A 24,454-nucleotide genomic window follows, 5' to 3' on the forward strand; every position below is an offset into this window, starting at 1 on the left:
AAATATATAAAAAATATGAAATATAATTTTATATTTTTATTTTGCTGGGTAATTACTATCATAGATATCTCCCTTTTAAATTGTGGGAAAATATATTCACCTAAACATAATTTATTTTAAAATGTAATGTTTAATCAAACATTAGTGTCAAAGCAAAAATATTTTTATTTATAACTCATTATTAATTTAGTCTACTTGCGATGGGATAATGTATTTATAAAGCATTTAAGAAGTTATGTACCCTGACTCTAAATAGGATAGGATAGGGCCACATAGAGGAGAGCTGAACTCAGTATTGTTCATGAATTTGGTAAGTCATGTTTGCATAGAATTCTATGATAGAATTTGTATTATTTTATGAGAGAGATTTATGATAGTATGTTATGGTTCTACTCATTTTATAAAAGCAAAACAACTAGTGGAATGCCTACTTCACTTTAAAAAAGAACACCATGTTCTAGTTTTTCTTTCCTCTGTATAGACTCCGTCTTCTCTCTCAAAAGCATATTTTAAAACTCGCTGAAATTTAGGTACAATGGCACTTCCACCTTTCTAAAGGGTTCAAGCACAGGGATCTGAATGCACAGTCTGGAGACTTTTTCAGCAATGAACAGCCTGGAGACTGTTTGTCAACAATGAACAATGTGCTTAGTCAGGAGTCTTAGCTGAACAGAGTGAAGAATCTGTAGGAGAGCAAAATACATGTGAGGAAGAACTCAAACTTACATCACAGCTTCCACTACTTTGAGCTACAAAAGCAAATAGGAAGTCACTTCAATTCAAGACATTTATCAATCACCTATCATGCACAAGATTGGACCTTTTGTATTAAAAAGATGAACAAAAGCACAAGTCCCTCCCCACCACCAATTTGGAGAGGAAGGTCTGGTTACTCAACAGAAGAAATAGGACAAATGTTGCAATAGAGAAGCACTCTAAGTAAAAGAGATTCACCTCACTAGAGCTGACTGAAGTTTTCTTATGATACAGACTCTGGTAACTCATTTTCCACCCACTTAAAGAAGCGGTATAAGAAATTATAAAATAGTATATAATAAATATATAATAAATAGAAATTATAAAAAAGTCTTGGAGATTTTATCAGTGAGTTGTGGGTGACTACGAAATGCTCTCAGGAATGTAATCCAGGGTTGAAATAATCTTGTAATCAAAAAGCTAGAGCAGGAGATTACTCCAGCTTCCATGATTTTTTTGTCTTGTTTCTAAACTGGGTGGAATTAAACATTTAAATCTTAATATACAAGATTGATTTATTAGGCCTATTTCCAGTACTGGCTGAAGTATTATTAATTAAGAAGATACAATACCATCAATATTTTTGAGAAAATTATCTTAGCTGTAACATTATTCTGAACACTTTAATCATGGTGGCTGTTAAGCCTTCAGGTTGTATAACACTTTTTAGTAAGAGCTCCAGGATCCTAGCTACACTGAAAGGACGTGGGGCAGGCTGGGGGTCAGTGCCCTCAGGCATCTTAGTTTCTAGGTCCCGGGACTTCTGTTGCTAGGCATTCACTGAAAGAATAATGGCAGGGCCATTGTAAGGGTGGTTTTCTCTCCGCCCTCTTTAAACTTGCCTTTCTCTGCTTCTGAAAATAAGTGAATATTTGGAGACAGCCTACAGAGAAGCCAAGAGGTTTCTGCTTCTGTTGATGTTAGCATTTGGTTATAACCACGGGCAAAGAATATTAAGGTAAGAGCTACCAATAATTTTTTAAATTAACATTTGCTTATTTTTGTAAGATAGAACTTTGTTATTGTTGCTTCAGCTAAGATTACAGGTCTATTTCAAGTATTAATAGTTTAGCTCTTTGTGTAACATACATTGTCTTTTAAAAAAAGCATTAATTTTCCTTTATAATGGGTACTTAGAGTTCAGGAAGAGTGTGCAGAGAAAATGTTCTGGCAGAATTCAATAAGACATGTGAAAATAACCTGAAGAAAAGCATTTATGTTGAAAACTGTTATCATGTTATTGTTTATGGCATTTTGATTGACAGGCTGAATCCACTACTAAATCAACAAACTTTGTACTGTGGAACTGTTAATCTTTTGGACATGGTATGATGCTGCTTTTAATTTTACAGATATTCTGATTGCTCTGGGTATAGAAACCCTGGAGGAGGACAGTTGGTGAACTTACAAATATAACTGCCTGCTTCTCTTTTGAAACCAAACTCTGGTTTAGCTGTTTACATGTTTTCTAATGTAGCAGAAATTGACTTCTTTGTGTCAACACAAAGAATCTAAATTAAAACATGAAATCAGTTAAGTTGGGAGAGAAGGTTGAGTTTAAGCCCTTAAGCAAAAGGATCTGGGTTTAAATGGCAGTTCTGTCCCCTCTCAGCTGCCATATCTTGGGCAGTTACTTAACTGCTTGTTAAAATGGGGATTCTGAGTCACTATGTCATAGGAGTTTTAGAGAAATTAAGAAAGATATTATAGTTTATATGCCACTTAATAGGGTGCTTAGCACAAAATCAGTGCACAGAGTTAACGATTACCCACTATAATAACCTAAAGAAGGAAATCAGCATTAATCTGCCCTTCTCTTGGCATAAGAAAATTCAGAAAATCTGTAAGCTGTCCAACAAGAATTTATAGAAAAGGTGAGTCACATAGAAGGCTCTGTGGTGCTTTAGAGTAAGAATAACGTTGCCTTGAAGATCAAAGAAATTCAAGGATAGGTGAGTCCAGTACCTTATCCTGACAAGAGGAGAGAAAACATAATGGACATTTAAGAATTGATAAAGCATAGCTTTGGTTTCTTGATATAGCATCTCTCCTTTTTACCGATATATCGCTTTACATCGAATGGAACAGTCCTAGGCAGTGTGACCCATGTAATCATGGGAAGAAGAATACAGAGGAGAGAACTGAAGCTTGGCAACATCAACCCATATGTCTAAGACCACACCAGCAGTACCTGACAGCAGGGATGTTAAAAAACAGTCTCAGGCTCGATCCTGATATTTCTTTCTACATTGCACTGCATGTAATTCTAAAAGAAATGTTAAAGGGTTGAGAGGGAAGAAGTCCATAAAAATATGAGAAAAACTATGTGCTTTCACAAAGTAGATAAACGTAGTAACTACTGGGATTTGGGAGCAGAAGCACTGATAAATTAAGGGTAAGGCATTTGTTTGCTCCCTTAATGCAAATCCGCAGAAATCTGTTGCTTGTATTCACTGGAACTTTTTCAATGACTAATTTCTTTAATTTAACGAATGATAACACAGCTTGTATACAGTAAGCTAAGCAACAAATTAACTGCCGGTGGAGGCAACTTCTTAATTTTATTGGGGCATATGCTAGCATCTAGTTAAGTTTAAATTCCAATCTGGCACATACATACTTCAAAACTCAAACCACATTTGTAAATTTTAAGCAAATACATTTGTAGCACAATTCTTAAATTTAGGACCTGCTTGTTCTGAGGTGTTAAAGGACTCGAACAAAGTGTGGCCGTTTTCTAGTCATGACATACAGTCTCCACAAGTTGAGAATGAATGTTGTATGTACTTGTTTTGTTAAAAATGATTTTTTCTAACTGTAAAAGCAGGCGTTCTCATTTTGTATGAATTCTAATGTGTGTATAAATGAATTATACGCCTTTTCACTTTCTTGTAAATGAGGGACTGATAGAAGAATATTATTGATATTAATTAAAGAATATTATTTAATATTCATTAAAGCTGTTTTGTGTTTGTCAAAGGTGCCCATGGTGAATGGAAGATGTCTTTTCTAGTCAGTACTGTTACTGCAACTCTAGTATTAGTTCATCTAGTATTGATTCTTATTTTTACACAATTAAGTGCTGTACGCCTGCTTCAATTCATTAATATATTGTTGAAAGTTGTGTACTGAATCCATTTTGGTTGCACTACTTTAAACTTACAGTTTAGCCTTTGAGAGCTAAAGAGTAATGATACAACTAATAAAAGAGTCTAGCATAATAACTTATGCATTAACTATTATTGAAAATATTTCAGATGAATGTAAAGTGCTTTCTGGGCTATTTTGTATTTTCACTTTGATAATAACACTTGTTTCCAATATCTAGTTATACCTTAAATTTATTACTAATGCCTTAAATTTATTACTAATGCCTTAAATTTATTACTAATGAAAGTTTGTCAGCAGCGGGGATCTCTCTAAATTTAAGCTAAGTTACCCTCTGAGAAAGATTACCTTAGTATTTTGGTGATGTTGATTATCACAATCACATTCACTAGAATGACCATACATCTTTAATTTAATTACTATGATATGGAGTGGAGGATATTGTTGTCTCTTAATTTTACTACCTTAAGTAGGTTTTGTCATGTAAAAAAGAGAATTTAGATTGCTATTCAACTACTTGCTATGAGTTTTTTTGTTGGTGTCTCTTTATAAATCCATGTTCCTGATATTGAAACATTTTCATCAATATTATATTAAATAACAGTAAATATATAAAATATATAACCTTAAGAACAATACTTAACGTTTTTTCATTCTTTAATAAAGTTAGAAAAAATCTTCTAAGCTTTAAATTTATCTGCATTTAGGTGATTTTAAGAGAACATGTATGAAGACAGACAGAGTAAGGTGTGGAAAGACTACTGACCTAGTTTTAGAAAACTTAAATTTTAGTCTAACACTTTTAACAGTGAAGTTTTCTTAATGCCCTTCTGCATTTTTTCCTCCATTTAATGTCCTAGGCATATTACATCTTTGATAAATATCAGTTCAATTTAAGTTGACTCTCTGTGCTGTAGATAATTGCTGCTGTCCAGAAGAATATATATGCGTCGTATTCGGTAAGCAAAAGATTGCATACTTGATTTAAGGAAGATGAATACAATGATAGGAAGAGGCAAACATTCTTTATTACATTTTCATTAAGTTCTTTTCTTTCACTTTAAAAACTTAATTTGTAATATATACACAATAAAATGTACGGCTGTTAAGTGTTCTGTTTCACGCGTTTTGACAATTGCATCTACTCAGAATCTACAACCGAAAGCAAGATGTAAAACATTTTCATCATCCCAGAAATGCTTTTCATGTCCCTTTCCAATCAATCTTTCCATCCCCAAAGGAAACTTCTTTCTGATTTCTATCATTGTAAATTAGTATTTCTTGCTCTTGAACTTTATATAAATATAACTGTAACATAAGTATTATTCTTCATCTCAAATCTCTCAGGAATCATATTGATTTTTGACATTCATACATGTTATTGCATGTATCAGTGTTCATTCCTTTTCATTGCAGAATACTATTTCATTGTATGAGTGCAATATTCCAGTCTTTGTTTATATCTTCTTCTCTTGATATTCTCTTATATTTGGGCTGTTACGAATATTCTTGAACAAGTCTTTTTGTGGACATATTTTTTATTTTCCTTGTGTAAGTATCTCAGGCAAATTCTTGAATCATGAATGACATGAATTTTCAATTTTATAATTGCTGCGCAATTCTGCAAAGTGGTGGTACCGTTTTATTCTACCTGAAATGAATGGGTTCTGATTGCTTCACTCCACTCCCATCCAACATTTGGTGCTATGAGGGTTTTAAAATTTTAGGTCTCTTAATGGGTGTGAAATGGTATCTCAGTAAGGTTTTAATTGCTTTGTTTTGCTGTGATCACTAAAGATGCTGGGACATCTTTTCACATGTCTGTTAGCCAGTTGTGTATCTTCCTTTGTGATGTGTCTGTTCAGGGCTTTTGACAATTTATTAATTGTATTGCTTGTCTTTTCATTAATTTATATGAATTCATTTTATATTTTGGATGGAATAATTTGTTCAAATATCTAAATTTCTATTATTTTCCTCCAAGATGTGACTTGCCAATTTGTTTTCAACTATGTCCTTTGATGAGCTAAAGTTTTAAATTTTGAGGAGATGCAATGTTTCAACTATTTTTAAATGGTTCATGTTTTCTGTATCTATTAAATAAATCTTTCTCTATACCAAGACCATGAAGATATTTCCTTATACTTGCATCTACAAGGTGTATGGTTTTAATGTTTATATCTAAGTCTCTGAACCATCTCAAATTAATGTTTGGATTTGGAGTGGATTCAAGGTAAAGGTTCATTTTTTAAAATTCACATATTTGTTCCAGCATAATTATTTAATAAGATATTTTACCATTGAATGGACTTGGTTCCTTTGTCCAAAATCGGTATAGATTAATTTTTGGACTATTTTGTTCCAGTGCTCTATTTTTCTATTTTTACACCAATATTATATTATTTTGCTTATTGTAGATTAAGTCTTGACATCAGGTAGTATTAACTATCCAATTGTTTAAAAATTATTTGAGTTTTTAGATCCAATGTATTTCCTTATTAATTTTAGCATTGCTTATAAATTTAATCAACAAAAATCTGCTAAGATTAGTTAGTTTTGTATTGAAGGTATAAATAAACTTGAGGAGGATGGACTTTTAAATATCAAGTTTTCCATTCCTTGAACTTGGCATATTCACTTATTCAGGTTTTCAAAAAATTTTTGGCAATATCTTGTTGTTTTCATTGCAAAAATCTTGCAAAATTTGGTTTATTCCAAGATTTTGATGGGTTTTGGATGCCATTATAAATGGAACTTTAATAAATTGCTATTCCCATTGCTTGTGGCTATCATATGAATTACGATTAATATATGAATGTTAATCTTTTATCATGTGAACTTGCCTAAATTCACTAATTTTGAATTCTTTTTCTTTTTCTTTTCTTTCCTTTTTATAGAGACAGGGTCTTGATATGTTGCCGAAGCTGGCGTGCCCTGGCTATTCACAGGTGCAACCAGAGCACAGTGCAGCCTAGAACTCCTGGGCTCAAGTGATCCTCCAGCCTCAGCCTCCCAAGTAGCTGGGACTACAGGAGTGTGCCACCACACCCTGCTTTAGAAACTTTGAGGATTACATCACATTTTTATGTACACAGACAAGTCATTTATATATAGTATAGCACTTTACATTTTCCTTTCGAGTCATCTTACTTCTAACTTCTTTTATTCCTTATTGCATCAGCTAGGATTTTCAATGCAATAGTGAACAGAAGTTGTGAGAGCAAATAATTTTGTTTTTCCTTTTTATATTAGGGAAAAAGCATTCAAAGTTTCATAATTAATAAAGATGCTAGCTATAGATTTTTTGTAGATGCCTTCTATTACTAGTATGCAGATAGATTTCAATATAAACTAGTGTTTAGTCTTGTCACATGTTTTTACACTATCTATTTAGATGTATATACATACATTTCCTTCCCTTCCTTCCTTCCTTTCTACGTTCTTTCCTTCCTTCCTTCCCTCCTTCCTTCTTTTTTTCCTCTCTCTCCTTCTCTTTTCTGTCTCTGTCTCTCTCTCTCTTTCTCTCTCTGTCTTTCTGTCTTTCTTTCATTCATTCTAATATGGTGAATAACATTGCCTGACTTCTGAATGTAAATGAACCTTAACTTCTTTGAATTACCCCTGTGGGATCATGATATATTAGCTTTTACATAATGATATCATTTGGTTTAATACTTCTCCTTTTATGTCAATGAAAGATATTGGTCTGAAGTTTTGTTTTTATTGAAATATTTTTTGTAATATTTGGTATTAGGTTTTTATGGCCTTATAAATGAGGTTGGGATGTGGTATCTCCTTTTCTGTTTTTGAAAAGAATCCATGAAGATTTGTATTGTTTTTTCTTCAAATGTTTAATATAATTTACGAGTGAAGTCATTTGGACCTGGAGCTTTACTTGTGGGAATGGTTTTATTACGAGTGGAGATTTTTAGTTTTCTAAATGTCTCTTTATACCAGTTTTAGTTTTTAAAGGAATATTTTCATTTTGTTTAAGTTGCCAGATATATTGGCATAAATTCTTCATAATGTGTCCTTACTATTCTTGCAATGTGTGTAAGCTCTTTATAATGTCTCTACTTTTATTTTCTAACACTTATAATCTCTTCTCGCTTGTTTTTCTTGATTAGTCTTGCTAAAGGTCAGTTAATCATATTAATTTTTGCAAAAAATCAACTTCGAAAATTATTCTTCTCTCTTCTTTGTCCATTTTCTGTTTCATTAATTTCTGCTATTATTTCCACTATTTCTTCCTTCTACTAACTTTGGGATAATTTTGATCTTTTTTATCTATTACTTAAAATGGAAGCATACCTCAATAATTTCATCCCTTTCTTCTTCCTTTTTTTTTTATTTTTATTTTTTATTAGCCACCATGCCTGGCTATTTTGTTTTTTACTTTTTTTATTTTATTTTTTTTGTATTTTAGTAGAGACGAGGTTTTGCCACATTTCCTACGCTGGTCTCAAACTCCTGAGCTCAGACAATCCACCTCCCTCAGCCTCCCAAAGTGCTAGGACTATAGGCATGAGACACTGTGCCTGCCCCCTTTCTTCTTTTGTAATATAGGCATTTCAAGTGACAAAATTGCACAAAATTTGGTATGTTTTGATTATCATTCAGTTACACATATTTAAAACATCCCTGTTATTGCTGCTTTGACTGAGGATTATTTAGAAGTATATTGTTTCATTTAAAATATTTAGGGATTTTTAACAGCTTACTTTTATTTATTTGTAACTTAACACTTTTGTGTTTATAGAATATTCTCTTTATGATTTTTATGCTTTGAAACTTACTGAGAAATAGTTCATGACCCAAAACATATTCTGTATCAATGATGGTTCCCTTTACATTTAAAAAGTATGTGTTCTGTAGTTGTTGGATGTTCCATGAATATCAATTAGGTCCAATCGGTTAATAATTTTGTTCAAATCTTCTATATCATTGCTGATTATGTGAATATTTGTCTACTAAAGGAAGGATGTTAATATCTCTGACTATGATAATAGATTTATCCATTTCTCCCTTTAATTCTATCCATTTTGGCTTCATGATTTTTATTTTTCTATTTCTTATTTTTATGGCTACATAATGGTTGTACATATTTATGGGGTACATGTGATATTTTGATACAAGCATATAGCATTTAATTATCAAATCAAGGTAATTAGGATATCTATCACCTGAAACATTTATCATTTCTTTGTGTTATGAACATTTCATATCCACTTCTCTAGTTATTTTGAAATATACAATAAACTATTGTGAACTATAGTCACCCTATTGTGCTACTGAACCCTATATCTTATTTCTGCCATCTAATTGTATTTTGTACCCAATAACCAACCTTTCTTTATGCCCCACTCATCACTATCCTTCCCAGCCTGTGATAACCAAAATTCTACTATCTACCTCCATGAGAGCAAATGTTTTAGCTCCCACAAATTAAAGAAAACATGTGTATGTTTTTGGAGCTTTTGTCAAAAATTATTGATGAAAGCAATTGAAGGCGACACAAAAATGGGAAGATATCTCATGTTCATGGATTCAAAGGATCAATATTGTTAAAATGTTCACGCTACAAAAAGCAATCTACAGATTTAATGCAATCCCTATCAAAATACCAATGACGTTCTTCCAGAAATAGAAAAAAAAAATTCTAAAATTTAAATGAAACCACCAAAAATACAGAATAGCCAAAGCAGTTCTAAGCAAAAAGAACAAAGTTGGAGGAATCATATTACCTAACTTCAAATTATACTACAGAGTTGTAGTAACCAAAATAGGATGGTGCTGGCATGAAAACAGACCCATAGACTGATGAAACAGAATAGGGAACCCAGAAATAAATCCACACATTTACAGTGATTTTGGCTTCACATATTTTGAAACACTACTAGGTGCATTTATATTCAGTATTATGTGTTCTTGATTGACTGAGTCTCTTTTCCTCCTTTCTTTCCCTTTTTATATGAAGTGAGTACTTTCTAAATGTTCCATTGTAATCCTATATTGATTTTTAAGCTATATTTTTGCTCTAACAATTAAAATATGCATTTTAATTTATTCTAGTATGTTTTCAAATAACATTTTACTTTTCACTTATAACATCAGAATCTCCTTATAACTGTGTAATTTCATTTACACACCTGCAGGCTGTTTCTGTTCCTCTTTCTTGAATGTTAACTACAAAATGCTATCAATCTCACCATACATTATTGCTGTGATTTTTGTCTCAACAGTCAAATAAAAAATAATTTAATTCATTATTATTTCACACTACATTTGAAATTATAATGCTCTCTCTTTTCTTCTTTATTTCCTCCAATTATAGGTATGTTGAACCATATGAAATTGTTCTACGGATCTCAGACACTGTTCATTTTGTTCACATATGCATCTTTTTTGAATCTATACTAAAGATAATATCAATTATCTACCTTTTTTAATCAATAATAAAGATAATATCAAATTTGTTTACCTATATAAAACTTTTCTGATGCTCTCCATTCCTTCTTGCTAATCTAGCTCCATTTTTCTATAGTTTCTCTTTAGCTGGAAGGGTTTCTTTACTATATCTTATAGGGTGGGTCTTCTGAAATCAAATTCTTTCAAGTTTCACCTATTAAAGTTGTGTTTATTTCCCCTTTACTTTTGAAGGATATTTTTACAAGATATAGAATTATAAGTTGACATGTTATTTTTTTCCTTTGAGCACTTTAAAGGTGTAATTCTATTGCTCTCTCTCATCTATTTGACTTAATGAAAAGTCAGCTATAATTATGTTCCCCTTTATGTGATATGGCGTGGTTTTTTTTTTCTAACAACTCATCAATTGTGTCTCCTCAATTTTGGAAAAGTCTTACCTATAAATCTTTAAAAAATTATCTTTTGTACTATTTACTCTCTCTTTTCTTCTTTATCCCTCCATTTATAGGTGTGCTAAACCATATGAAATTGTTCCACAGATCTCAGACACTGTTTATTTCGTTCACATATTCATCTGTTTTGTGTTTCAGTTTTGATAATTTCTTCTATCCTATCTTCAAGTTAACTGCTTATTTTCTTTGATATTTCCAGTGTGCTATGAAGCTTATCAGATGACTTCTTCATTTTTGTTATGTCTTATTTCTGGCATTTTCATTCAACTTTTTAAAAAATAATTTTTATCTCTGCTGAAATTCCCTTTCTATTCAGACATGTTGTCCACCTTCAATACCCATTCTATCATACTTATTTGAAATTCTCTCTCTTATACTTCCAATACCTTGGTGCTTTCTGGATTTTTTTAGGGTTTCTCTCTTGACCATGAATTACATTTTCTTATTTTTTCATTTGTCTTAAAATTTTTTATTATATGAGGCATTATGCATAAAAGAATAAAGGGTATACTAAATAATATTTACCTCAGAGAAGGACATTCTTATCCCGCTAGCCCTTTAGTGTAGGAGCGGAGTTATCCCAATTTGTAATTGAGCTAGGTCTAATATAAACCAAAATTGTTGTAGTGTTAAGTTTTAACTCACCATGCTCTTAAAATACTTTGAGGGCATGATAAGGATTTTCCTTTCAAGTAAGTTTGAGATCTGAGCACAGGCAAAACTCTGGAGAGCTCTTTATCTTTGACAATACAGAGAAAAAGCTCTCTGAACTGTGTGTAATATGAGGCCTAAAATAAAGACATAGAATTATGTGCTGTCTTGACATCTGCAACCAGAGGGCATCGATGGCCTTAACCCAAAAGTTTCCTTCTCCACTCTGCTCTTGTGGATAAGGTTTCCAGCCCAATATCCACTGCCTTATCAAGGGGACCAGGCATAGTTCCTGCTTATCCCTGAGTAGTAGGTTTCAGTTCCCTGCCAGCCCACAGAATTATTCAAACAAGCCAGTCACATCCGCCTGTGGCAGCCAGGGGACACCTCATACTCTTAATATTACCAAGTCCATCTTCTAGCGTTGTTGATTGTTCACTCTATTCCCGAGTGCAGCCCTGGTGTGGCCCTGCGTGGTATGCTGTGTCCTCTTCCCCAGGGCTTTAGTTTATGTATAAACTGCTGCCAATCACATCAATTCAACATTGGACATCATGTGTTTACCCATTCCTATAACCCTAAGGTGGGAATTCCTCCCTCAACAATAGGGTGAAGAGAGGGTGATTAAAACACTACTTCACAGTGAAAAATCTTCTACTTTACAATGAAAAATCATTTAAAAAAAATCTCTAGTACATTCTCATTTCTTTCCAGACCCACCCTTGGATTTCTACACCTTGGAAGACATCTTTCCAACCTCTTGCCTTATCTCTAGCCTTTGGAGGACCTTTTGAAGCTATTGATTTTCATTCTTTTCCTTTCACTCAGCTTTTGGAGAGCTATGGCAGTGTACTCAGGCAAGGCCTCTTGATGAAGAAACTTCTGGCTCCTCTGTTGGCCTTCTCTGACACTGCCCCAACAGGAGAATGAGGGTTGGGACACCTTGTTACAACCTCGTGAGGTGGAAGTTTAATTCTCCCTTCAGGCTTTGCTGGCAAGGGTGGGTTCTTTTGTTTTTTGTTTTTATTTCTTTTTTCTTTTTTCTTTTCCTGTGCTGTACGGTGGGGGTAGAGTGGTTATTTTCTAAAAACTTTCCCTTCTAGGCCGGGCGCGGTGGCTCACGCCTATAATCCCAGCACTTTGGGAGGCCAATGTGGGCAAATCACGAGGTCAGGAGATGGAGACCATCCTGGCTAACGTGGTGAAACCCCGTCTCTACTAAAAATACAAAACCTATTAGCTGGGCGTGGTGGCGGGCGCCTGTAGTCCCAGCTACTCAGGAGGCTGAGGCAGCAGAATGGTGTGAACCCGGGAGGCGGAGCTTTCAGTGAGCTGAGATCTGGCCACTGCACTCCAGTCTGGGTGACAGAGCGAGACTCCGTCTCAAAAAAAAAAAAAAAAAAACTTTCCCTTCTTTCCAGGCTTTCAATTTTCTAGTCATTGGCCTAAAGAAAGCTTTTATTGGGGCTTTTATTGCTTGTGCCTATTGGTGTTCCTAGTTTGCCAAATTCCCCAGAACCCAGAAATGAGGCAAAAGAAAACTTGGGAACTCAATGCTTAATTGTTCCTTGGGTCACCTAGTCATTCTGCCTTCTTTTCTCCACCCTTCAGAATCTTCTATTTGTTCTATATATAATGTCCATGATTTTCAGATGTACTTAGCAGAAGGAATAGGGAAATATGTCTATTCCATATTTTCAGAAACAGAAGTCGCTACTGATAATCACTTGATAACCAGAGACAGCTTTCCATTAAGAAAATGAAAATATTGTTATTTCTAAAATGATCAAAAGAAATGAGTTTTGAACTCTTTCACTTCAAGGGTACTGTTCTACTTAAATGGGAAATGTAAAATCAGCAATGGCATGGTTCTGTGAACTATTCATATGTTCATTTTCTCATTGGGGCATTTGGTCATCTTTATCAGTATGTTCCTTATGTTCTTATAAAGTTAAAATTTTAATATTAGGACAATATATGTTGGTTTTTTTTTCTGATAAACTAATATGTTTCTCTCACTTAATATTAAGAATTATGTAACTCATTAATTGTCCATCTTCCCTTTCCTGCCAGCCTACTCAAACCTAAATTTTCTTACTTTCAGTTTATTTGTTTATCTTACATTTTTCTAGCATCGCTACTGCTTCGTTATCTTTTTTTTTCTACAGCTCCTAGTCTTTGGTTTATTGTTCTAATATGGCTATGATGGCTTCAAAATAAACCTCATATTTATTTTGAGAATAGATAATGTAGAATCAATAGGCTTTCTGAATTTTCTTTAGGAGGAACTTACAGGAAGCAATGTGACTGAAAGGGTATTTCAGAAGACTTTTGAAGTTGTGTTCCTGGAACAAGTTCATTATATTTATTTAGATCACTTTTTTTTCTTTTGTGTGGCTATAAGAATGTGAAATAGAGCCCTCCTCAACCCATGTGTTATCACTATACATAGCAGTATGGTCATAGCTTCATCCATTCATTCATTGATTCAACAAATATTTACTGAGTGCCTATTGAATCAGAATCGGGCATAAATATCTGTTCTATCAATTACTAATGTGCTACCCTAGGAAGTTATTTCACTTCTTTAAGTTTAACTTCCCATGAGTATAATGAGAATAGAATACTTACCTAACACATGTGTAAGAATTACATAATATGCCAAATTTAACTTACCTAGCACATCGACTCATCAAAATTATGCAGAAATCAGTTTCTCTTCTTCTCCATCCCCTTTGCTGTATGTTGATAACCCCCTTTGTCCACATGTAAATTTAAAAGGTTTTCAATATTTTTCAAACACCATTAAATTGAAAAAACTCTAAAATTTGTTTTCTTCAATTATTTTTGACTGATACATCTTACGGAGGAAGGTTATAATGAAATCGCATTTTGGATGTTTTAAACTATTTTAAGAAAATAGGGATTTCTTGTGAAAAATAAAGAAAACAGTTGCTGAAAAATCCTACTAATGGTAGAAGTTAGCCCATAACCCCAACATTTTACGGAGAATAATAACTCTTACAGTTTTAAAAATGCTTTCAGGCCGGGCGCCGTGGCTCATGCCTGTAATCCCAGCACTTTGGGAGGCCGAGGCGGGCGGATCACGAGGTCAGGAGATCGAGACCATCCTGGCTAACATGGTGAAACCCCATCTCTACTAAAAATATACAAAAAAATTAGCCGGGCATGGTGGCAGGCGCCTGTAGTCCCAGCTACTCGGGAGGCTGAGGCAGGAGAATGGCGTGAACCCAGAAGGCGGAGCTTGCAGTGAGCCGAGATGGCACCACTGCACTCCAGCCTGGGCAACAGAGGGAGACTCTGTCTCAAAAAGACTTTCAATAATACACAGCACCATCTACAGTGAACTCCTCAATCTAAGATTCCCTTTTAACTCACATTTGTATTTTCTTTCAACTTAATAATTTTTTTTTGTTTTTTGTTTGTTTGTTTGTTTTTCTTGCAGTTAGAAAATTAATGCATATGGATTACAAAGGGGAAAAGAACCAAACCCATTATCTCATCACCTACAGATAACCCATTTTGCAGTATATAGTGAATCCTGTGTTTATGATACAATGAAAAATGACATAAAAATCTCCTGATAGCACGTAATATAATAAATTTCATGATTTTTATCTTATAAAATATTCATGGTGAACAAATGGCAAGATGGTAAAACATAATTTAATATAAACAACCTAGTGGGAAATGGGAGGTAGAGCAAAATGACGGGGTCCAGGTATACAAAAATGATGTTATAGTTTAATCCAACAATAGTGTTTAGAGTATCTAGAAGAATGAATAAACTGAGTACACCTCAGTCAGTCATCTCAGCAATAGTATTTTTCTTAATTGTTATTTGATGAATATTAATTAGTCTTAGAAAGCAGAATTTGAGATGAGGCCTCTGACAGTTTCTGGAGCATTTTATATGTCTAATTAAGGGCTGATCCATACACCCCAAATCACTAAATGAGCTTGGGATTCTCTGGGGAGTTAAAGCACAAGATGGCTTTGTAGATCAATAGTGAGATATAGAACCTTTAGCCTTTGGATTGCAGGGTCACTTGTAAGCTAGGATGGGGGTGAGCAAAAGTCATTATTGGTCAATACCTTGTAAGAGGTGAAATGAATTGCTTAGCTTTGTTCAGCTTTTATTATCATTGGATAACTATTTGTTATCTGTTATAGAACCAGTGGGTGACCTTTTATCACTAAAGTTCACTTGCCAAACCAGGTTTGAACAGTCTTTCAAACTGTAGAAGAAAAAAAAAAAAATCAGTGAATGTCATTATTCTGGCAGTTTTATAAATCTTCAAGACAGTCCATTCATCTATTTTTACTAAATCTAGGAAAATTGGTATAAAATTGAATATAAATAGGAATATTTTTCCTAAATTTTACAAAATTACTTCTCTTCTATAAGCCAAAGCTATTTCCTTCTGTCTTTTCCAGATAAAGACACTGTAAAGCCTTTTTCTTTGTACTGAAAACCGTGTTTGTATTGTGACAGTTGTGCAGTTTCATTGCTCTTTTTATTAACTACTCATTTCCTGGATTGTCTGTGCTGGACCTTTTTGCTCCTTTACTAAGGTAAGGCTTGTGGATTTTTCTGTGGTATATCTGAGAAATGGATGCTTTTTACTCCATATCAAAGTCAATTGGGGTTGCTGATGATTGTCTTAGTTTAAATAACTCCATATTATATACTCTCTAGGAGGTCAACAATACACTTATGGAAGTAAATGGCAAAGATTGAGGGAAGAAAAATATTAAGCCCAAGTAGTTAGTAGCCCAGGGAAGAATTAGGCCTTATTTCAAATCTGGTGCACTGTGTCCAGGAATAAGGATTAGAGAAAATATCTACAATAAAACATAACCAAGCAGGAATTAGATTTCCAGTTCTCTAATTTTGAAAGAAGGAACTTAATAATCTAATAACAGAAAATAAAATCTAATAATAGTTTAATAATCAATGACTGAATATTTAGCAAGAGCATAATGCCTGGGACAGAAGTTGACAGGAAGATTGGTTACACATGGATTTAGCTTTCAAATAACATAACAGACAATTAGCAAATTGACAGCAAAGAATATTTTTGCTTTCCTTTATAATCCTAGCATATAAGAGAGTACTGTGCACAGAATGAGGGGTTATGCAACTACTGAACGTGTAAATACATAAATAAATGTATCAGTGAATGAATGAATGAACTATTATAACTTAGTTTACATATCTATTTAAACAGGCTGTTATGAAATTTTATAGACGAGAGGTTAATTGAAGTCTGAGGATCAGAGATTTGCTGGAGAATTTAAATCATAAATCTCATGAAACATCTCTACCAGAAAAAAACCCACAGAAAACTCTTTGATACATCTGGTTCTCTGCTACCTACAACTGGTATAATTTTGTCCTACAGTAAAAGTATAAAAGCATCCTATATGATCCCATTTTAATTTATTTTTATGTGACTCCACTTTTTCTTCATCTATCCCTTACTAGTAAAATATTGATTACCCACATCCACCAGACATTCAGGATTGGAAAATAAAGGAAGTAAAATTCTGATTATTTATTCCATTAGCGGGTATCTCTGGTAGAAGTTCCAGGAGCAGAATTTAAAGTGAGTTCCTGGTATACCTGTCTAACTCAATTACTTATACTTTCCTTTTCTGTTATTACTTATAATCATTGAGATTAAGTAATGATACAGCTGAAGTGTATTTATAGAAACAGAAAGATATATATATTATATATATTTTATAATTTAGGGTATATGTACCATATGAAAGGATAGAGACACTGTAAACAACCTTTTGATTATGTGTACGCATGTTGATATGCACTTGAACAAAATGCAGGTCTCTGGATAGAGCATAGCAGATAAGAAGTATCATAAAAACTTTTCTCAGTGTCTTTATGCAGTAGAACAAAATGTTAAAACTCCTGTGTTCAGCCCATATCAACAAAACTTTACACTGTCTATGGTGAACCTGAAATTTCTCTTTGAAAGCAGTGAAATGTGAAACATGGGTGTGCTCAGAAAAAGAAAGTTACTTCATATTTTTCTCATGGGTTTTCCTGATAATAATTGCCTGTGTTTTCCCATTTACCCTCAGCTTTGTCAGAGACCCTTCAGCACTTCCATAGAGCCATCCCACTAGAGGTCACAGATCACCAAAACCCTACAGAAACAGGAAATCGAACTTCCTGAGCACACTACAAAACACAGAAACCTGTTTCCTCTACACATCTCAAATTGGCAAAGCTTGGTCTTAGCAGATTCAGTGTGGAAGCAGCTATCAAAAAGGCCACACGCATTTTGTCCCCAAATTTCACATGAGCTACCTTGCTTCAAACTACTGAGATGAAGGGGGCAAGATTATTTGTCCTGCTTTCTAGTTTATGGAGTGGGGGCATTGGCCTTAACAACAGTAAGCATTCTTGGACTATACCTGAGGATGGGAACTCTCAGAAGACTATGACCTCTGCTTCAGTTCCTCCAAATAAAATACAAAGTTTGCAAATACTGCCAACTACTTGGGTCATGTCAGCGGAGATAGCTACAGCTCCAGAGGCAAGAACTTCTGAAGAGAGTCTTCTTCAATCAACACTGCCTCCCTCAGAGACAAGTGCACCTGCTGAGGGTGTGAGAAACCAAACTCCCACATCCACAGAGAGAGCAGAAGGAGTGGTCAAGTTGCAGAATCTTACCCTCCCAACCAAAGCTAACATCAAGTTCAATCCTGGAGCAGAACCAGTGGTCCTTTCCAATTCCACACTGAAATTTCTTCAGAGCTTTGCCAGAAAGTCAAATGAACAAGCAACTTCTCTAAATGCAGTTGGAGGTGTTGGAGGCACTGGAAGCGTCGGAAATCGAGCCCCACGGGAAACATACCTCAGCCGGGGTGACAGCAGTCCCAGCCAAAGAACTGACTACCAAAAATCAAGTTTCGAAACAACTAGAGGAAAGTAAGGAATCTTTTTTTCTTTTCGTTCTTTCTCTGTCTAGCAGGTCTAGAAGATTGCGAGTGAAATTTACCTCACTCCCAGAAAATTATTTCAAATTCAGGATGAAATTGGATCATATTTATAATTTCGCCATTTCAGTTAGATAAAGTTATTTATTGTTAGTTTACCTAATAGGGAAAAATGAACAAATAAAATGCAGCAATTTTGTTTTAACTAAAATAATCATTCACTTTTCTATTCACTTATAGAGGTGGTTTTACTTTAGAATAGTCATTGCCAAGCAAAGTAGCACCACGGTGGCTGTTAGTTTAATTCAACTCAAGGATATGTTGATTGTGTTCCAAACCATACCCACAATATGAAAGAGAAAAATAAATAAATAAATAAAATTGGGGCATGAACAGATTTGAAAATTGAAATAGCAGTATTATAAAAAGTAACAGTTGTTAAAGATTGAACCAAGCACACCAGAGGTGCAATCCTGGCTTCAGTATGGTCTAGTTCCATGATTTTGAGCAACTCAATTGATCTCTGTGAACCTTGGTTTCTTCATACAGAAACTACAGATTTAATACAAGGAATGTCAATAAAAATAAAACTTTGCAGGGCTCTCGTTCAGATACAAATGAATGAAATGTGCTTAGGTGTGTGATCCTCACAGAATAGGTGCTCAACAACTCAAATTTTGATAGTACTGTTTTATTATTTGAGTTGTGTTGCCATCATGAATGTGATGACTCAGAAAATCTACTTTTCAGATTAATTTTAATTTAAATTTAGAGCAATTTGAAAGGTTGAAATAAAATAAAACAAATTTAAGGGAGCATTGTTAAAGAGGGTTTTCAAAAGAAGTGATAGTCAAATCAAAATAAACAAAGAAAAAATATCTGGGTGGGTCAATATTTTATTCATTTAAGGCTCCAAGTTATCTGTATGTTTAGAATACTAGAAGTTTAGTGTTATAAAACTAAACTTACAAATAGTTTTTACATGTAATAAAACAAAGTCAAGACACCAGACATGTCTTGGGAGCAAAATGGGGTTAAACATCTTACTAATATAAAATAAAATAAAAGTTAAAAATAGAAGTTGACACACCTGCTATGTGAAAGGCATTTGGTTAAAGCTGTTGCTGATATAAAGGTGAGAAGAAGAGAGACACTGGTAAGAATACAAGCTGATTAATTTACTTATTTCTGTATTATTTATTATTCAAGTCTATTTTTCAATATATTTCAAAAGTTACAGATTTTTTTAAAATATATAAGTAAATCTGATTGTAACTAAAAAAGTATTCACATAGTGGACTTTGGAACAATGCCAGCTTACTGTAAAACAAATAGTACAGATTACAAAATGTTCATTTTGGGACAAGTAGATTTGCCATTAAAAAACATTTAATGGACATGTATTAATCTTTCCCATTTTGGGGGACAAGAGGATTTTGTCTATTAAATAATAATCAGAAATGTCATTTATTGAGAGCTTTTTCTAAATCACTTGAGTGCATCATCTCTGTTAATCGTATTTTATTAGAGGCTGTAATTAAATTTTTAAAAATTAGTTACAATAAAACTCTTGGACATTCATGGGAAACGATTGTGAGCTTTTCAGAGATGCTATAGCTAATAATTTTTTTTTTTTTTTTTTTTTTTGAGATAGAGTCTTGCTCTGTTGCCAGGTTGGAGTGCAGTGGCACAGCTTCGACTCCCAGGTTCAAGTGATTCTCCTGCCTCAGCCTTCTGAGTAGCTGGGACTACAGGTGGCGCACCACCACGCCAGGCTAATTTTTGTATTTTTAGTAGAGATGGGGTTTCACCATGTTGGCCAGGATGGTCTTGATCTCTTGACCTTTTGATCCACCCGCCTCAGCCTCCCAAAGTGCTGGGATTAGAGGCGTGAGCCACCGCACTCAGCCAGAAATTTTTAATAGAAAGGGAAGTATAATAAACAGAACAAAGAGACAATTCAAGTTAAAATAGCATTTAAATGTTATATACCACATAGAAAGTGGCATACAGCTCTGTCATAATTAGAACTAGTAACTAGTAGTTTGATCAATACTAGTTTTTAAATAAATACTAGTTGCTTTATCCAAGGTCCTTGCTTTCAAAGGTTGCGAACGCTTGTTTATTTGATGATTTTTTATAATTTGCCCATCATGTGCCAGCACTGTGCTAGGTTTTGGGACACACAGAATTTTAAAAATAACAATAATTCCTGCCTCTAAGGAATATTCCCTATAAAAAGTAAACACTAACATACCTATCAGACTTCAAAAAATTTGAATATGCTCTATGAGAAAACAATATTAAAGGTATAACTTGCTGAACAGAACTTTATCCTATGACTTTTCCAACAAAAGTGTTCTTAAATTCTTTCTATAGAAAAGTACCTACTCCATGTAGGGATTCTGTTGTTTGAGGTCCTGGAGAGCTTGAGGTTTTCTTTTAGTAATCCTTTCCATTACCAAGATTCCTTACTCATTAAGCCATTCAAATGACAATGGCATTAGAGAAAACCTAGGTCCTTCGCTTAAGGACCTAGGATGCAAACCCTTGATAAGGTCAAAAGAAGTCTTTCAAATTTTCATTTGATTGGCAAATAATAATAATAATAGTAGCAAACACGTACATGGCATCTGTTCCTAGTACTCTACTATTGTGAGTGAATATATTCACTCATTTAATCATTACCATAACTCCATAAAGATGAGGAAGATTCTATCATTATTTCTTTACAGAGGGATTAAGTAGCTTACCTAAGGTCATTTAGCTAACAAATCTCGGGGCAAAGATTCAAACCCAAGCTGGCTGGCTTTAGATTCATTGCTGTCAGCTCCTACATTACACTCCCTTGGCAGGTACAGTCTCTTATCACAAGTGGGAGGATAAGCGTGACCAGTTCACTTCCCAGCTCGTGAGGCTTCATAGGCTATTGATTGCCTCCAGATTACAATCTAGATTTGTCACCCAGTTAGTCACATGATGCCATCCTAGATCTGCCTCCTGCCTACCTCCCCAACCTCATCTTCCGCCACTTCCTTCCTATTCAAATAAGTAGTTCTCTGGTCCAATATATGCTGTTTGTTAAACCCACGTTTTTTCCCTGTCTGCCCCTCTGACTAACAATGGTTCTCTTTTGCCATAATTGTCTCCTTTCCCACCTAATAATAACTGCAGGAAGCCTTCTCAGGTGAAGTTAGGTGGCCTTTCTAACTGCTCCTACAGGTCTCTTTGAATTCCCCTATTCACTGCACTTACAACACTGCATAATAATCATAATGAATTTTTAGTGTCTTTGCATACAGGGACTTATTTTCAGAGCTAGCAAAGTCTCTGGTTTATAGCAGGTACACAATCAATATTTAATCATACTGAATGTGAAATATGAGCATCAATATGTGAATATAAAGAAGAAAGCTTCCCAAGTAAATATTTGCATTTGTTTATGAAAAAAACCTGGTTGATTTAGAATAAACATATTTTTTTTCCTACCATTCTTGGAATTTTATAATAATTCTTCGTAAAAGGAGTATTTGTGTTTATTACAGGTTCTTTTCTAGATTATTCAGGATTACTCTGGCACATTTTTGTTTCATCTTGTAGCTCTTTTTTTTTTTTTTTAGCATTGCAGGAACTCCTGGCTACAATAGCCCTGTGGTTTCCTGTCTGGCAGAGTGGGTATTAGTCAATGACCAAGCACTTTGAAATAGGAAGGATGGAAATAAGAAATTAGGATTAGTGTATTTATATGTTGAACAAATATTTGCTGAACACCTTATCTGTCACCAGCACTGTGGTTGTGCTGGGAGTAAAACAATGAACAAGAACTCCTACGTGTCCTGCCTTATGGAACCAACAGCCCAGTGGCAGAGGTGAGAGGAGGAATAACGGTGAATCACAAATGCTGATTCTGAATGAAGCTTAAGAAATTGTAGTATATAACAGGGGAATGGTCTACCCATTGTGAATGGGGTCAGTAAACCTTGCCTGAGAGGATAATAGGTGAAATTAGGTAACGATACGATTCAACTGCCTGCTTTTCTCACAATTCCCAACCCCTGTACCCATGTATCTTAATTTTTACCAAATCAGTGAATGGCTAGTTCCGTAACTAGAAACCTTGGATAGATCTTTGGAATTTTTCTCTCCCCCCTGGTTTTTTTTTTTTTTTTTTTTTTTTTTTGAGACGGAGTCTCGCGCTGTGTCACCCAGGCTGGAGTGCAGTGGCGCGATTTCGGCTCACTCCAAGCTCCGCCTCCCAGGTTCACGCCATTCTCCTGCCTCAGCCTCCCAGTAGCTGGGACTACAGGCGCCCGCCACCACGCCCGGCTAGTTTTTTGTATTTTTAGTAGAGACAGGGTTTCACCATATTAGCCAGGATGGTCTCGATCTCCTGACCTCGTGATCCGCCCGCCTCGGCCTCCCAAAGTGCTGGGATTACAGGCTTGAGCCACCGCGCCCGGCCTGCCCCCTGGTTTTTATCTAATCTATCAAAAAGTCTTGTTACACCTCTAATAGATCCCAAATACCTTAGCTTCTCTCCATCTTCTAGTTGCCATTATTCACCACTAGTGTTCTAACTGGTCCACTTCTTTCCACCCTTGTTTACCATAATCCATGATCCACACAAGGGAGGAATCTTTTGAACATTTAAGTCAGATTAATGCATTTCACTGGATGTAAGACTTCATTATTGTAAGTGACACATTATTTTAGGTACTAATCAGAAAGAAAACTATGACATCATACTTGCTTACTTTGAATTTTTAGTTTTGTCTTTCAGACTTTGAGATTTTGGTCACATATCACTTTTGCAAACTTAAGAAGAAAATGTAAATGAAACTGGTAAAGTATTTCTAAGGCAATAGCAACAACTGCTGTCTGACCAATTGTGACTGAAAAATGCCATTGATTTCAAGACACATTCTTGATTTCAAAAACGTGTGTCTTAAAATCTGTGAAATTTGGTCTTTCATTCATTGTCACACTCGAAGCTCACTGCACTTCATTTCCTCCAGCCACGCTGGCTTCCCTTCTGTTTATTGAACATGTCAAGTTAATATAAATCTCAAAGGAAACTTTTTTTGTTCTTGCTGGAATGCTCTTTCTGCACCTTTTATAATGAAGGACTCTTGCACCTCCAGCTTTAATGTCACCTCCTCAAAAGGACCTTCTCTGACCCAATAACTATCCTCTCACTTGCCATTCCTTATTTTGTCACCCTTATTTTTTCTTTGTAGGAATTATTTGAAATTATTCTATTTATATAGACAACAGTGTATTTTATGTATTTCTGCAATACATCCAATGAAAACAGGGACCTTGCCTGTCTTATTACTACTCTATTTGCTGCCTAGAACAGTGCCAGGCACATAGAAAGAGCTCAATAAAACTCTGTAAAATCATGGATTATTAGATGGGTTTGGCATCCAGAGGGGAGATCAAGGCTAGAGATACAAATTTGGCGAAGCATTGGTGTATAGAAATGTATTAAGTCATGAATGTGGATGATGCTGAAAGAAAGAAGGACCTAGAATTATGAACAGAGAATCTCTAATATTTGATTAATTGATAGTGGTGGATGCCAGCAATACAGCCTTAAATGGGGTGACCAGAGAAGTTAGGAAGGAAACTATAAAAGTGTGGTGTCATAGAGCAAGGGAAGAAAATATTTTAAGAAGGAGGTAAGTGATCAACAGTGTGAAATGCTGCTGAAAAAGACAAAATGAGGACTGAAAAATAGTCAGTATTTCAGTGACATGGAACTGATAAGTAGTTGAGTGAGCACCGTGCTCTGGCCTGAGAAAATTGAGGTATGAAGGAAGGCAAAAAAGAGCCATTAAAACCAACTCAATTAAGGAGGGCTTTTATGAAAAAAAAAAAAATGGAGAAAGTGGTCAGAAGCCAAGGCTGGTCCAAACAGTTATTTATTTTTTGTGTTTGTTTCTTATTATATTTTATTTTATATACAGAGGGGTCATACATATGTTAACATATTAATGAGAAGGGTCAGAGGAAGGTAAAATTTGAATATGCAGAAAAAAACAGGAGGTTTTTTTTCTGAGTTTAATGAC

General features: G+C 34.6%; 1 protein-coding gene across 1 annotated transcript in view; it reads left to right on the forward strand.

Moving 5' to 3' along the window:
- Positions 1–1,643: 1,643 nt before the first annotated feature.
- Positions 1,644–24,454, forward strand: part of MMRN1 (multimerin 1) — a 76,384-nt gene continuing 53,573 nt past the window's right edge. The window contains exons 1-2 of the mRNA XM_009207185.4: positions 1,644–1,714; positions 17,523–18,375. Coding sequence (XP_009205449.2) covers positions 17,771–18,375 — 605 coding nt within the window. The 5' untranslated portion in view covers positions 1,644–1,714; positions 17,523–17,770. The remainder of the gene's footprint in view (positions 1,715–17,522; positions 18,376–24,454) is intronic.

The sequence above is a fragment of the Papio anubis genome, chromosome 3, assembly GCF_008728515.1.
Source record: "Papio anubis isolate 15944 chromosome 3, Panubis1.0, whole genome shotgun sequence".
In the NCBI taxonomy this organism is placed as follows: Eukaryota; Metazoa; Chordata; class Mammalia; order Primates; family Cercopithecidae; genus Papio; species Papio anubis.